We start from the raw sequence: 15,030 nt of genomic DNA, 5'->3' as shown, positions 1-15,030 counted from the left end.
ATTCCAACATAGTAAAGCAGATGCACAATTGCTTGGATTTACATTCATTTCTTGGGCTAAAATGAAGCCCACGAATATGATCAACGCACTATTGCTTCAATCAGTTTCATTAAAGACGAAACGGGAGAAGAAATCATCTGGGGAAAAGAAACCAAGGGAATAAATGATTAGAATACTTTGCTGAGCACAAGAGTCACAGAGAGGTCCCGGGTGCACTTTTCAAAAGGAATGAAACCTTGCCTAAGACTACAGCTTGGCTAATACATCATACAGGCCGTTCTTCCAAAACAAACAGGCAGGGTCTTTTTACACTCCCCCTCCGAGTTCTTCCTGAGGCCTGTTCTCAAAGCAAGACTTGGTGCTTGTTTCACGCGGTTCTGGGAACACAGGAAGTTCTTCAACCCATTATTCTAGGCCGAAAACATCTTAAAACATTGAATTCTCACAGAATCTCACCCGTTAAGAAAACAGAAGATGAAACAAGACATTCAAATTTTAGAATACATTTTAAAAAGCTAAAACCAAGCAAGTTTCTTTGAACACACAACATACAAGTCATGTTGTAGGGTTTTATTTTTAAATAACCTACAATTGAGCAAAAGAAAAAAAAAAAAAAAAACGAGGGGAAAAAAAAAAGTGATCAGAGGTTATGGCATGAGCTCAATAAGTTGGAAAAGGTTACATGGCTGTCACTAACATTTCTTTCTAGACTGGAGTGGAAAAACAATATAAAGATTCTGTTCAAGTTGATGTTAAAATAAGTCTATCCTTAAATCTTGACAATTACAAAATAAAACAGCTCAAAATCAGAACAGACTTTTTTTTTGGCAAAGTTGATTTCCCTCACATACCCTTCAGAAAAAACCCATTCCACCATACCCTGAAATAATACAACCTAATAGTGATATCTTCAAGTAACAGATACAGGAGTTTTTTTTTTTGTTTGTTTTTTTATCTTATGGGAACAGTCATTACACATTAAGTTAAAACCAGGTGGAGACTCAAAGCCATGAAGACACAAGCTGTAGGATACAGAAGACAAAAAGGTGTGGGGAGAGAGAGAGAATTGGTTCACATTTACACTGGAAACGAGACCCTGATATATACGCTGTTTAAAAAAAAAAAAAAAAATTATTCACATTCTGCATGTTTAAGAAAAATAATAGTTGAAACTGTAGTCCCCTGCAGCTCATCCAAGCATCCTACTTTGTGGTCTGGATATAGTTTACACAAGAGTTCCAACTCCAGTTTAAAAGTGAACAGTTCATGTAACACTCACTCAAACACACAGCTTTACATGGTCATATTTCCCATAAAATACCACACCTGGTGTACACATTTCTTCTCCTAAAAAGGCGTGTGGGTGTACTTAAGCAATTCTTTGATTTTTTTTTTTTTTAATCTTCTATTAAAATATAGAATTCATTATTAATACAGGAGGGCTAAAAATACAGCAAAACTAAAAATGAAACGATCCACAAAGCAATTTGTAGCTGAATACAGTAGCTATAGGACCACGCAAGTTCATAGTTCAGATATCCTTGGGCCCCTTTGTCCAGAGATGGAAGGGGAGTGAGACAGTAAAAGTGTTCAAAAGGTCAAGCCACTGATTTTCCAGTTCATGGCGTAAAGACCATGCAATCTTGTATACAGGCTCTCCATACTTCATTCTTAAAAGATCGACCCAATAAAACCTACAAGATTACAGGTCACAGCCTAAAAAAAAAAATTAAAGATCAGCCACCCAAATCATGACATTTAGGCCTCCTCTCGACACTATGCTTGCTTCACATCTTTCCCTTGCCAGGTTCACAACCTGCTGGAAATCACTTAGGCTAAAAGTATCTATTTAAAGAAAAAAAAAAAAAAAAAAAAAGGATGGGGTGGAGGGAAAAGTAAAAATCACAAAGAGGATTTAAAATTCAAAGTCTTTATCAGCCATGTCAATAGCCCAGGCAAATTTCTCACGCTGAGTTTTGTTGTAGATCTTTTCTATCGGGATGCCAAACTTCTTGCACCTGGAAGGAAATGAACATCAAAATTAAAAAGGGACATAAATCCAAGAGAGTCTGGTTAACCAATGAAAACGTCATCTCACCAAGCTACTGAGATACGTGGGTCCAGGTAGTTGAGCTTGGAGGTACCCAGGGCAATCTGCTTGTTTTCCTCCCGGTCGGTGGCCTGTACCTCCAGCTTCATCAGCTGCTCCTCGACCCTCTGCACGAGTTTCTTCTTGGTCTCCACGGCCCTGGGTTGCCAAAACCATCAACATTAAAGCAGCATACAATCGCATAGAAACGCACAATGAGCATTAGAGGGGCCAAATTTAGTTGGGCGCCCTTCAAGCAAATATTTTGACACTCACTTCTTGGATTTCTCATCTCTGCGTATTTTGGCGTCAGCCTTGGCACTTTTCAGTTCTCTTTTAGCATCAGCAAGCTGTTCCTTCTTTGCGTCAATCTGGTTTTAATGAACAAGTGAATGCAGGAAAGGCAAACGTTTAGATGGTCCAACAGACCCTGCACTAACAAGAAAAAAAAATTCCAGCATAAGGACAACGAGGACAAGGTCACAAATGTCTCATACCTTTGTCTGAAGATTTTGCATGGACTTCTCAAATGTCTTGGGTGGTGCCCTCTGGTGGTTACACAGGATGGCTACTGCTCGGTTAGCCCGATTGTAGGAGAGGATCTTCGCAGGAACGTTTTCTTCAGCTTAAAAAACAAAACTTAAATCACATATCGTACATAACACCATCGACTCCATTTCTGGTAACTTGCCCCAATCCTGTTCTTTATATACAGTGAATGGAACTTACAATTTGTGAGTTCTTTCAGCTGTTGCTGTAGTGTGATGGAGGCGTTGTAAGTACGGAACACTTTAGCCGTAAGGCCATCCATCAACTCCTGAAGATGCTTGTTCAAAATGGAGGTCTGCAAAAGAGGGAAGTCATTTTACAATTGAGGACATTGGTCTTAATTTGATGCATTTAGCATAAGCAATTTACTTTGTATTCCAAGCAATAAATAACGTGAAAACAACAGCTTACATTGAGACGATCAAAGAGGTCATCCTCCGGCTCCTTGTCCTCCATGAACAGCTGGAGATTTTTGAAAACCTGTAATATTTTAAATGGGATTTTACACAAAAGGCAGAACTACACAAGACTGTGCTAATCAATAACACTCAGATAAAGAGTTTTCATTTGTACACGGCACAGTAAATTGGTGAAGAACACGTTTGATTTATAAAGCGCCTTTCACAAACCCAAGGACACTTGCAAATGTACAACAAAAGACCAACCAAAAAAATAAAAATACCAACAAAAACTACATAAACGGATGAAACAAAAAAAGATTTGACAGACAACAAAAAAAAAAAAAAAAAAAAAAAAGTGGATTGGAAACAGCAACTGGCATGAATTGATGACTGCAGAATAAGATGCAATCAACATTGATTTAACAACAAGCAAATAAGATTTCAATTGAGTTTTGAAAATATGTGGGACACAAAACTTAACAGATACTGAAGGAAAGCACTCCAAAGTCTAGGGGTACCTAGAAGCATCTAATGGCCATGGAGGACAAAACCAGGCATAAAAATGAATCAATTCAGTTCAAAACCACAGTGCTAGACCTTGACGAGCTTTAAAACTGTAATTAGAATATCATTGCATGCGATTAGTAACCTGTCAAGTTGCTGGAGAATGACACAAGTGTACTTCTTGGTGTAAGGGCACAGGCTGCAGTTTTGTATATATTAGCTCAGTTCCAAAACCTAATGAGTTGCCTCAGGCAGCATCCTAACTGAAAAGGAACCTCATAAATGACTGATTTGGAACGCTCTACATCAGCAATCTGCATACTACACAAGAGCGCTGTGTAATCTTTTCAGTATCAAGTATTTATAAATGAACATTTATTTTGCCCCATTTTGGACAGATTGAGTTTTCCAATACCTTAGATTCGCTTTATTTGTGAAGGATACATGTGATGCTGCCTTATAGTTCATCTAATATTTACCTGCATATGCCTTAAAGCATTATTCGGAATGTAGAAAATGTAACGGAGAGAAGAATGAAGGGGGGGGGGGGGGGAACCCAAAATAACTTACCCTCTTTTCAACGGGGACTTTGTTGTAGTATCTAATGGAGTCTTTACCGAGGAAGTCAAACTCCACGACAAACTCCTGGCCGTCCAGTTCTTGATGGAGAGTTAGATGTTCCACTCTAAGTGAGCAGCAGCCCACTGTGTCAGCCGTCTCTCCTTCTTCCTTTTCATTACCTGCTCTCAGAGCCAGCTACACCACATAGAAACAAGGAGATGCATAACAGCGTTCTGCTTTTCAACTTCTGCTTTAGCTCGAAAAGATATTACAAACGTCACATTAAATGCACAACCGTCGACAAAAACATTTTTAACTGAACCGAATGCTTTACATACCGTCAAACTCCAAAGTGGTGAAAAAGGTGACGTTTACAAAGTAAATAGTAGTACTGGGGTCTGGGAGCATCCACCCCCAGGAGAAAATATTCGTGATTTTAACATATAAACTAAGCATTCTGGTGCACTCCCACAAGAGAATAAATGGGGGGGGGGAATGCATTTGACACTAGGGCTGGGCATTGACACAAATTTCACAATTGGATTCGATTTTGATTCAGAAGCTTGCGATTTGATTACCTTTAATTCAACATTGATTCATTTGGGGTCTATCAGGTACAGTACATGGCAAATTTCCTCAAAGAAAAGATCTCTCTCAACTAATGCTGTAAACTATACAGGGAACCACAGCTGGCACATCATTATAATATTAAAGGTTAAAATTCATTGATTTCTAAGCTACTTGTATATAAATTACACAGAAGTTATTATAACGTTATAATAAATTTAATGACAATTATGTTTCTACTTGTTTTTAATATCGACCTAAACATTTAAATGGTGACGGTCATAAAACGGTTTTATTCATTCAGTATTGAAGCACATGTTAAGTACATGAATATGCAATGGCCTATAGGTCACAGTGGATATATATCAAAATGCTCGGTTGAAGCAATGATCGATCGATTAACGTTACATATGACATGATACGAATTTCAGTAAGTTGTACTGGATCTTTCAACATACCTTCTTTATTCATTTATCCTACATTCATTCATGTTTATTTAGTGTTGTAAAGCGGAAGAGATGATCAGTTCACGTGCGCTCTGCCTCTGTTTGAACTGAAGCACTACAGCGATGTGTCAGTCACACCACAGAGCGCCAAAAAAAGATCACGACAGCTCGAGAGACATCTATGGTCTCACTCCAGTCTATGGGAAAGTAGCCCATTTTCAATCTATTGTGCCTGCAAGCTCACCCTGACACCCCCAGAAAAAAAAAAAAAAAAAAAAAAAAAAAAAAAACCTGTTCAGATCTACACGATTCACATAAATGACATATTTTGATTCAAAACAAAAAGCGACCAGTTTGCAGTTAACAGCTTTAAGAGCTTTTATAGAGTAACTCTGAATTAACCTATTCATCACATGCTTTCAGGGTCATGAGCTCAAAGTAAAGGAGGTTACACTGATTCATGCAATGCAAACCTTGTCAATGAAGTAAAGAGCAACAGCACGTTGTCTGATCCTCATCTCTTTTGATTTCCAGTCTTCGCGGTATTGCGCACGGATCCGCTCCACACACTTTTTCAACCGACGGGCTGTTTCATATTTTTGCCAATCCTTCTCTCCCTGCAAGAAATACAACAAGGGATGCACTGATATTATAATTCTGGCAAATACCGATATAGTTGATTTTTTCCTTCACATTATGGCTGAAATCTGTCATTGTCGTCAAAAAAAAAAAAAAAAAAAAAAAAAAAAAATCTCTCTCTCTTTCTTTGATTTTGGAATTTCAAATTTAACCAAGAAATTTAAAAACGTCTGATATAATACCAATATATACACTACCGTTCAAAAGTCTGGGATCAGTTTAAGGAAATTCATACTTTTCAGAAAGGATGCATTAAATTGATAAGTGGCGGTAAAGACCTACAATTTTTTTTTTTTTTTTTTCCCCTCAAAGATCTCCATTTCAAATAAATGCTGGTCTGAATACTCTTTAATTCCAAAAATTCTGGGAAAAAAAAAAAAAAAAAAAACATCATGGTTTACACAAAAACATGCAGCACAACGGTTTTCAACACGAGAATGTTACGTGAAGGATCATGTGACACTGATTGCTGGAGTAATGGCTGCCTAATAGAAAAACAATATAAATTTCACAATATTAAAAGGTAAATACTAATTTACCTTGATCCTTGAACTGGGGTTCAGCATGATGTATTTAATAGAGCCTTGGATATTCTCAGTCCAGGACACCAGCCATGTCACCTTGTTGTCATGACGTACCTCCTTCCACTTCGTCCCGGGAGGTGGTTTAGGATGTTTTGAGTCCCTGCAATGAGAAGCATAGGATTAAACAATTTTTTCACAGCAGATGGCATGATGTTAGGCTGTGATGAATGCTCCTTACTTGCTGCAGTTAACGATAATGTCCTCAGGTCGGATACGACGCTTCAGCATGCCCATTTTGGGATGGTCACCTCTGCCACGGAACAAGCCAGGAGGCTCAATACGAAAGTTGGCAATGCGCTCTTTGTGATTGTCCATGACACAGAAGCCATACTCCTGCAGAACGCGCTCATTCTCCTCTTTAATTTTCTTAAGGTGAAAAAAAAAAAAAAAAAAAAAAAAAGTGACTAGACAAAACATCAATATTTTACCAACAATTATTTTGGTATTTTGATGTTTAATCTTACCTGTTTCTCTTCTTTAGTCATGGCCTTCCTGGCTTCAGATTGAGCTTTGAAATATTCGCTCATTTCAGAAAAGTCACACTTATTCAGATCTGTGATTTTGGATTTCTCTTCAGACGTCATTTCCTAAAACATCAAGATCATGAAAGATTAACAAAAGTCATACACTTTTTAAAAAGCAAGGGGGGAGGATGACACCATGGCAACATTACCTTCCTCCAATCTTTGAAGAAGTTTTTCCGAAATATATCCTTGGTGGTGTACTCATGGTCCAACATTTTTGCAAAGAAAGTGGCCACCTCCTCTGCCTCAGGGCTGAGTTTCATATGTTTACCTGGTGACAGACCATCAAAGCAGATTCAGAACAGCGGCAAAAAGAGCTACTAAAGCCTCAGCATCTTAATCCTTCTACCAGAAAGCCAATTACTGAAAATAATGGCCAATATCCAAAGTAAAGAAATTTGAGTTTGGGTGGAGAAACCCGCATTGCCTTTAACAGACTAATAGAACAAACAGAAAAGTCTTTTAAAACATCTGAAGTTGACATAATCTGCTTCTCCAACAGTTTTGATGGCCATCCAATTAGAGCAACTCCAGAACAGGTTTGTCTACCCACCTTAAGCACTGCTATAGTCTCGTTATAAGACGTACCATCATAATAGAACTTGATGCTGCTGGGAAGAGGCTCATATGGTGGTGCAAAGACAGGCCCCTTGTGTTCCAAAAACTTCCATTTCACACCATCTGTGTACCTCTCTTCCTCCCACCTAAATGGTATGAAAAAGCACAGAGATGGAAGGAGGTAAACCAACATCCCAATACAGGCAACCACAATGGCTCTGCAAAGTGCCGGAACAAGGACATTTGTGATCTGCACCATATCCCCGAATAAAATCAAAACAGACTCAAGATGAGGAGTCAGCCTACAATTACTTGACCATGAGAGGATGTGAGACTAACCATTTCCACTTATCTTCTGGCTCCTTTTTTGCTTTTTTCTTGCCATCTGTAGCAACTTCTCCTTTCTTGTCTTTTGTCTTCTTTTTGGGTTTTACGTCCTATGGCAAAGCAGAAGATTCAAATTATTAATCATTATATATATATATATATATATAACATTGGAAAGTCAACTTAGAGATAAGCCAATGCCTTCAACGTACCTCTTCTTCCGGTTTCCGTTTCTTTGCCTTCTTTTCGCTTCTGTCATCCTCAGTTTTAATTTTTTTAGGCTTGAACTCAACACTGAAGGGAAACAAAACAATTTAAAACGTCTAGCATTCACAAACCTTTCAGTTACCACATAACAGCTGTCCTATTTGCTCTAATGCTTAACATTTTAAACAAAGATGATCAATGCACTTTTGACTACAGAAGATTGCTAGGTTCTCTTCATATCACATTTAAGTTTAAGATGGCCTGCGAACACAATGTCACTTACTCGTCATCATCGCGTTCTCTCTTCAGAGACTTCTCGTGTTTAGGAGAGTGGTAGAAGTCATCATTCTCGGGTTCAGACTTAAAAGGGCTGTATAAAGGATGAGACACACATTATTTGTTTTCTTGCTCGTGTGATCAAATCTGAGAACCCCTTTAAATTATCAAGATAAATTCATGTTTCTAATTATGTGATTACGACCATGCCATTGATCTTAAAGCGATTAAATGAGGAAACAATTTTCCTTGATCTTTTAAGAAACAATTCAGTGGAAGCAGTATAGATACTATTTTACAAAACAGAAGACGACGAGTAAAAAGGTGTAAAAAGTTTGTAGCAGCTGAATGCAGTCCCAATATTGGCGGGTGAAGTTTACTTGTACCAAGATTGCTGATCAAGTAGGATATTATTTTGAGTGGCTCATTTTAGTACAGACTGTTTTCGGAACTAGCCATGCCAAAAAAAAAAAAAAGTGGAAAGAAAAAAATAAAAGTTATGATATGACCACTTTAAAATGAACAGCTACTCTTATGGCTACAGCTGCATCATTTACATCACATTTAGGATTCTCGCTCACCTTGCAAATCCGTTCTCTCTCTCTTTTTTGGGCTTGCCATCAAAGGACTTTTGAGGAAGAAAATGGAGGTGGAAAAAAACAAACAAAAAAAAAAAAAACAGAAAGAGGTCAATAACAGCACTCAATATTGTGTGAATCACAAAAGACTATTTACAACTCCTCCATGGCCAGAGGATTCAGTTCAGATAAAAATGCTGCAATGTGAAATTATAGAGGATTCTGCCCACCCTTTCCTCCTTTTTCTTCTCTTTGTGTTTGTCCTTCTGCTTGTCTGAGGATCCATCTTTGAGTTTCAGCCTCTCTTTATCTTTATCTCTGTGCTTTTTATCCGAGGAGTCCCTGTGTTCGCTGCAAAAATGCAATAAAACATGTTGTGATCTAATTGCCACAACGGTCTGGTCCATCAACAAAATCAGCTCCAAATAGATGATAGTGTTTACAAAGGAAGTTGCAGTAAAGCCAACATTCCTTCCTGTGGTCCGAACACTAAAGGCCACGCCCTGCTTATCAAACACACTCCATAAAGAGCAAACTGGGCTATAAACCGCCTATGTATCTACCGTAGAAACCCAAAGGAGAGAATAAAAGTGACGTCATACCTGTTGCTGTACTTTGATTTCTCACGTTCTTTGTCTTTCTTGTGGTCCTTGTGTTTGTGTTCTTTGTCCTTGTATTTATCTTTGTGTTTGTGAGAATCTGCCAACAAAGAAATTAAAGATTAAGTAGCACATTCAAAAGGCAATGAACACCTGGCAACAAAAGTATGTCCCTGGAACAGGAAAGAGATTCAAAAGCACAAAAAACTGGGGGTTAGAAAGTGTACAAAAGAATTAAATCAAACACACCTCCACATTGAAATTGTTCTGGTGCTATAGGTGTTCACAAACAAAAAAAAAAAAAACCAGGCAAATAGTACGGCGTTTCATCTGGATACATTATGGTGGATTATTTTGCTCACACCTGGATGAGAAATCCATTTCAGAGTGACCTGCATGAGCCTGCCAAACGCTGAAGACTATTTACAGACAACTGGTTTGAAATAAGTACAGCATGACACATTTTGGGTTGTCCTTGCCGACCTACTGCAGACACATTAGTCACACCTTGTAGATTTTGGCACTTTACTTCTTGAGGTGAAGTGTCCAGTTTTCACTCTCAACTATGTATGGTGTTTATAGAAGCCTCATTCTTCGCAGGGTTCAGCTAAGACTGTTTACTCTGAGAGGACCATTGCTTTAGGAAATGTGTAGGTTGGTAGACCAGATTAGGTTACAAGAGAGCCAGGCATACCCTACTGACACTGTATCGGACGGTGAGAAAGCTGGAGGTGTTTTGTAACAAGCCTCCCAAAAGGCAAAAGCAAAACGATCTCCCTTTCTATCACGAGGACCAAAAGAATGAACGGGAATTGTACAGGGCTTCAGAATCCAAACAAACTCAAATGTCATCCTTTAAGAGCACAGAGAAACAATGTACCTCATGTTACAGTAGGGTGCATTCAAGCATTAAGAGGGACAGGAGCGCTCAGTTAGGACGTGAAATCAAATCCTTTATCTTCTACAGCACGCATGAGCACATTACCAAATGCGACAAAACTTCCCCTACCTCTATATATGCATCCTTACATGAACTCCTGTTCAGGCATGTTTTTAATCAATAAGTGTAGGGTTTCCTTTCGGCTTTCGTTTAAAAAATAAAAATAATTACAAGAATAAAAAAATAAATAAAATAAAAAAGATGATGATTTTACCAACAAATAATGAAAATAATAAAAAGGCTATGGGCCAACCATTCACCATGTTCATTTTGCCCTTCAGCAAAACATGCACATCTGGGACTGTGGAGAAACTTGTTTGTGAACTCTACCCTCTAGTGGACAAGTTCATTGTCAGCAGAATTGTTACATGCTGGAGCTTCATAACAAAAAGCAAAATCCACAGTAATGAAGTCTGAGTCTGTATGACTGAAATAAGCCTTTTGAATAAAACGGATGCGAGTGAACCAAACACAAGAAAGAAGACAAAACCTTCATATTCTAAAATTACCAGCAAACATAATTAGATTTAGTACATGCTAAGCTAATGCAAAAACAGCCCCTACATATTTTTAAGATTGGTGGGTCAACACACATTCCTCATGTGCGATTTTGGAGAAAAAAAAAAAAAAGCACATTCTACACATTGGGTCACTATTTTATTAAATATGTGGTCTAATTTTATTGTTTCCAGGACTGAGCATGGGTTTAATACATCGCCAAACCGTGAAAAGCACTTGGTGGACGCTCAATGGAATGGCATGATGTAAACAGGCAGTTCGTGCATCAGCTCAGCGAGGAGTTAAAAATCCTAAATGCTCTTATAGTGAGAAGCAAAATTGATTACCAGAAGCATCATGCACATTCAAAGTATGGACTGTGTGGACTTTAAGAATAACAAAAAAAATAAATAAACAACATATGAGACACGAGTTGCATAATTACTGTAGGTTTAAAAAAAAAAAAATAAGAACTGTCAAAATCATTTACCTACCCTCATTGTTGAATCTATTATTTCCCAGTGGAACACCAAGTTAATTATCAAAGTACAATGATAATGCATGATGACTGATGACGTTCAGCTGCAGTTTTGTTTAAAAATCCAGATCTGAACTGGAATCATGTTTGAACAATATATTTGAATAAATGATACTACTAACATCTCTTGCACTTATAATAGGCAGTAGCATAAATGTTTCTAATAAAGTAAACAGTAAAAAAAAAAAAAAAATGCATAACCCTAACAATCTATGTGTGTCATAAATATGAAAAAAATATACATTATAAAATCATGAGTTTTCATTTATATCCAATAAATAAACACTTAAAGGTAGCACCCTCATAATGCATTGCATAACAAAAAAAACAAGTGTGGGTGCCACAGTGCTGTGGGATTTCCTGTCATGGCATGCTGAAGTTTTAAACTGTACAGAAAAAGGAAATTCTCATTAGTCAAATGATTTTTTTTTTTTTTTTGATGTTAATTAAAAAAAAAAAAAAGAAGAAGGTCAAAAAACTAAAGCTGCAATAAAAGCAGTGACTTTAGTAATCTCTGGCTGGCCACGTTTTGAACCAATATGACCAAATTAAGATCACCAATGACAGTTGTGTGAAATCAGTTTTAGGTCCAAAAAACAAAATCCCACAGTACTGGCTCATTTAAGTTTATTAAATCTTGTTGTAATTGTTTATTTGACGCAGATTAGATTACAGTACATACATCAAAAGATGCATTTTATAGATACTACATACTTGCATAATTACAGTTAATGTTTTATTAGTAAACGTGCATTTTTCATGATTTCTCGTCGAATAAAAGTGTATTTAATGTTGAGTGTTAATTTTCGTGCGAAGACTCGAAACAGGTCACACACGTTTCTCAATCCTTCTCCTCCATAATCACGTCGATGTGCACTTAACGTTCACTACACTCAGACCGCTAGACAGAGAAAAAGAAAATGGCGCAGAGACTAAGTCCTCAACCCCCAAACCCTCACTTTCACAAGCCCCATTAGACCATTTTTCTAACTCCAAAAACGATCAAGCTACATTACCTGACAAATAATCTCTTTCTCTTTCAAGATCGCCGTTTTTCGTCGATTTAAAAGCAGTATAAATACGATTTTTAAGGGCTCAATGTGAACAATAGGCGCTTGTCAGAGAGCGAGAGGGGACTTAGTCTCTGGGACGCCATTTCTGTCCTTAAAACTAACTGGTCGTCAAGCTGCTGAGCGATCACGTTAGATGTATAAAACGTATGTGTTTTTATCATAATGTGGTGATTAGACAAGTCCCACTCACCATTATATCTGGATCCCGACTCGATCTGCGGAAAAACAGTGGTGTATAAGTTAATGTTAAAACGTGCCATGTCAATAGGCTGCTAACTTTCAACTTGATGCTAGTCGGAGGGTTAGCGTTTAAGCTAACAAGCCTGTTCATAAAACAGCGTTTAAACACCACCGCTGCGGAGGACAGGGGACTGTTTAAAGTTTTTATTCCCAAAATGAAGCATTTGTTAGTGAACGTTAATGTAAGAAAAGCGGCAAAAGACAGCAAGGGCTGAAAATACAAAATTATTACATTCAAAGCCGACTTCTGGTGCCTGTTAGCTTAGCATGCTGGGGAAAAACTGCCGCTGCGGATGGAATTTAAACAGCCGAGCTAGTGACTACAAACCATCAAGAAAGAATTAAAATAACTGACAACGTTAAATCACAAACACTTTACCTGAGAATCGTTGTGGGAATGGTCCCCACTCATTTCTATGGGTCTTATTTTAAAATAACACAGTTAGAAGCCTGTTAAAGTAAAATGCCGGCGATGAGCTGTAGGCAGAATGAAGAAAGACACAGTTGTGTAACAGACCAAGCCCGAAATTTAAAGCACTGCGCATGTCAGACGCGTTTAAAAGGATAAAAAAGGCGTTATTCCTGCCCCTGGCTCCTCCCACACAGCTCCTCTCTGTGACGTCACACCTAATTTACTATGGTGGTAAGAGCCACGTGGTACCAAGTGAAGAGAGGCTTGTTAAAACAATTATTATTATCAATAAAAATAATAATAATAATAACAACAGCAATAGAAGCAATACATTTTTAACATTTGATTAACAAAATACTAGCCTTCTCTGATGGAACGAAGTTGACTGTCACATGGCAAGCTATTATTTACCTTTTATACTCTTTAAGGCATCAAGAAAACATGGGCACATCATTTATTGGTTTAACAATCAGCCTTGACATGACTCACAGTTTTTACTGAATTAACACTTCTATACACTGACTTAAGAAGTTGTGTTCATTGATTTCTGTCATTTTAACAAATCAGTTATTTTAGAAGTGACTCTCTTATTGGTATTTTGTGTGTGCTCTTGTGGTTTATGAGGACACAAATGTGTATAATGACTGGTATTACAACGTAAACATGGTATATGAAGACACTTCCTGTGTCCTCGAACACCAAATGGCTTAAAAACATACTAAACATTGTTTTTTGACATTCAAAAAAATGCAGAAAGTTTTCTGTGATGGGTAGGTTTAGGGGTAGAGTTAGTGTAGGGGGATAGAATATACAGTTTGTACAGTATAAAAACCAAAACACCTATAGAGAGTCCCCTTAAACCATACATGTGTGTATGTGTGTGTGTTCTCACTAACAAGTATGATCCTTTGCATCCCAATGGTCACATTTATCTTAAACCTGCAGCAGGCCTATCTCTGTCCAGACAACAGATGTACAAAGGCGGAAACTCACATTTCACAATCACGTGTTATTTATGATCTTTGTGCCTTTAGGTAACAGCCATGCTAAAAGCACGCTGTAACTTAAACATGATAGCATTCACAGTTTACAATTTAAAGGGCAATGACCAGGAACATGATTCTTGGTCACACTTTATATTAGGTGGCCTTATCTAACCATTTGATATATAGGCCTACTTATTATGTACATACATGTTGGTGCATGGTAATAACATTTAAAGTATGTGCATTTAATTAACATTTGCAATAACCTTAAAGGGTTAGTTCACCCAAAAATGAAAATAATGTCATTTATTGCTCACCCTCATGCCGTTCCACACCCGTAAGACCTTCTTTCATTTTCGGAACACAAATTAAGATATTTTTGTTGAAATCCGATGGCTCAGTGAGGCCTGCATAGCCAGCAATGACATTTCCTCTCTCAAGATCCATTAATGTACTAAAAACATATTTAAATCAGTTCATGTGAGTACAGTGGTTCAATATTAATATTATAAAGCGCCAAAAAAAAAACAAAATAACTACTTATATAGTGATGGCCGATTTCAAAACACTGCTTCATGAAGCTTCGGAGCGTTATGAATCTTTTGTGTCGAATCATGATTCGGATCGCGTGTCAAACCGCCAAACTGCTGAAATCACGTGACTTTGGCGCTCCGAACCGCTGATTCGACACGCTGATTCATAACGCTCCGAAGCTTCCTGAAGCAGTGTTTTGAAATCGGCCATCACTATATAAGTCATTATTTTGTTTTTTTGGCGCACCAAAAATATTCTCGTTGCTTTATAATATTAATATTGAACCACTGTACTCACATGAACTGATTTAAATATGTTTTTAGTACATTAATGGATCTTGAGAGAGGAAATGTCATTTCTGGCTATGCAGGCCTCTTAATTTGCGTTTCGAAGATTAACG

At 37.6% G+C, this 15,030-nt stretch overlaps 1 protein-coding gene across 1 annotated transcript; it reads right to left on the bottom strand.

The window, feature by feature from the left end:
- Positions 1-555: 555 nt before the first annotated feature.
- On the bottom strand, positions 556-13,240 carry top1a (DNA topoisomerase Ia). The gene is made up of 21 exons (XM_051911994.1): positions 13,078-13,240; positions 12,649-12,673; positions 9,413-9,509; positions 9,041-9,161; positions 8,814-8,860; positions 8,240-8,326; positions 7,962-8,043; positions 7,762-7,859; positions 7,453-7,568; positions 7,014-7,135; positions 6,805-6,927; positions 6,519-6,706; positions 6,296-6,440; positions 5,591-5,734; positions 4,114-4,299; positions 3,050-3,118; positions 2,819-2,933; positions 2,587-2,714; positions 2,366-2,460; positions 2,099-2,248; positions 556-2,018 (listed from the first exon to the last, which is right to left on the bottom strand). Exons 1-21 carry the CDS (start codon positions 13,108-13,110, stop codon positions 1,916-1,918), a joined length of 2,274 nt encoding a protein of 757 aa, XP_051767954.1. The 5' UTR covers positions 13,111-13,240; the 3' UTR covers positions 556-1,915.
- Positions 13,241-15,030: the final 1,790 nt, after the last annotated feature.

Source organism: Ctenopharyngodon idella, chromosome 11 (genome assembly GCF_019924925.1).
Source record: "Ctenopharyngodon idella isolate HZGC_01 chromosome 11, HZGC01, whole genome shotgun sequence".
In the NCBI taxonomy this organism is placed as follows: domain Eukaryota; kingdom Metazoa; phylum Chordata; class Actinopteri; order Cypriniformes; family Xenocyprididae; genus Ctenopharyngodon; species Ctenopharyngodon idella.
The sequence above is the reverse complement of the archived record's forward strand: the minus strand, read 5'-3'. Positions and strand labels throughout refer to the sequence as shown.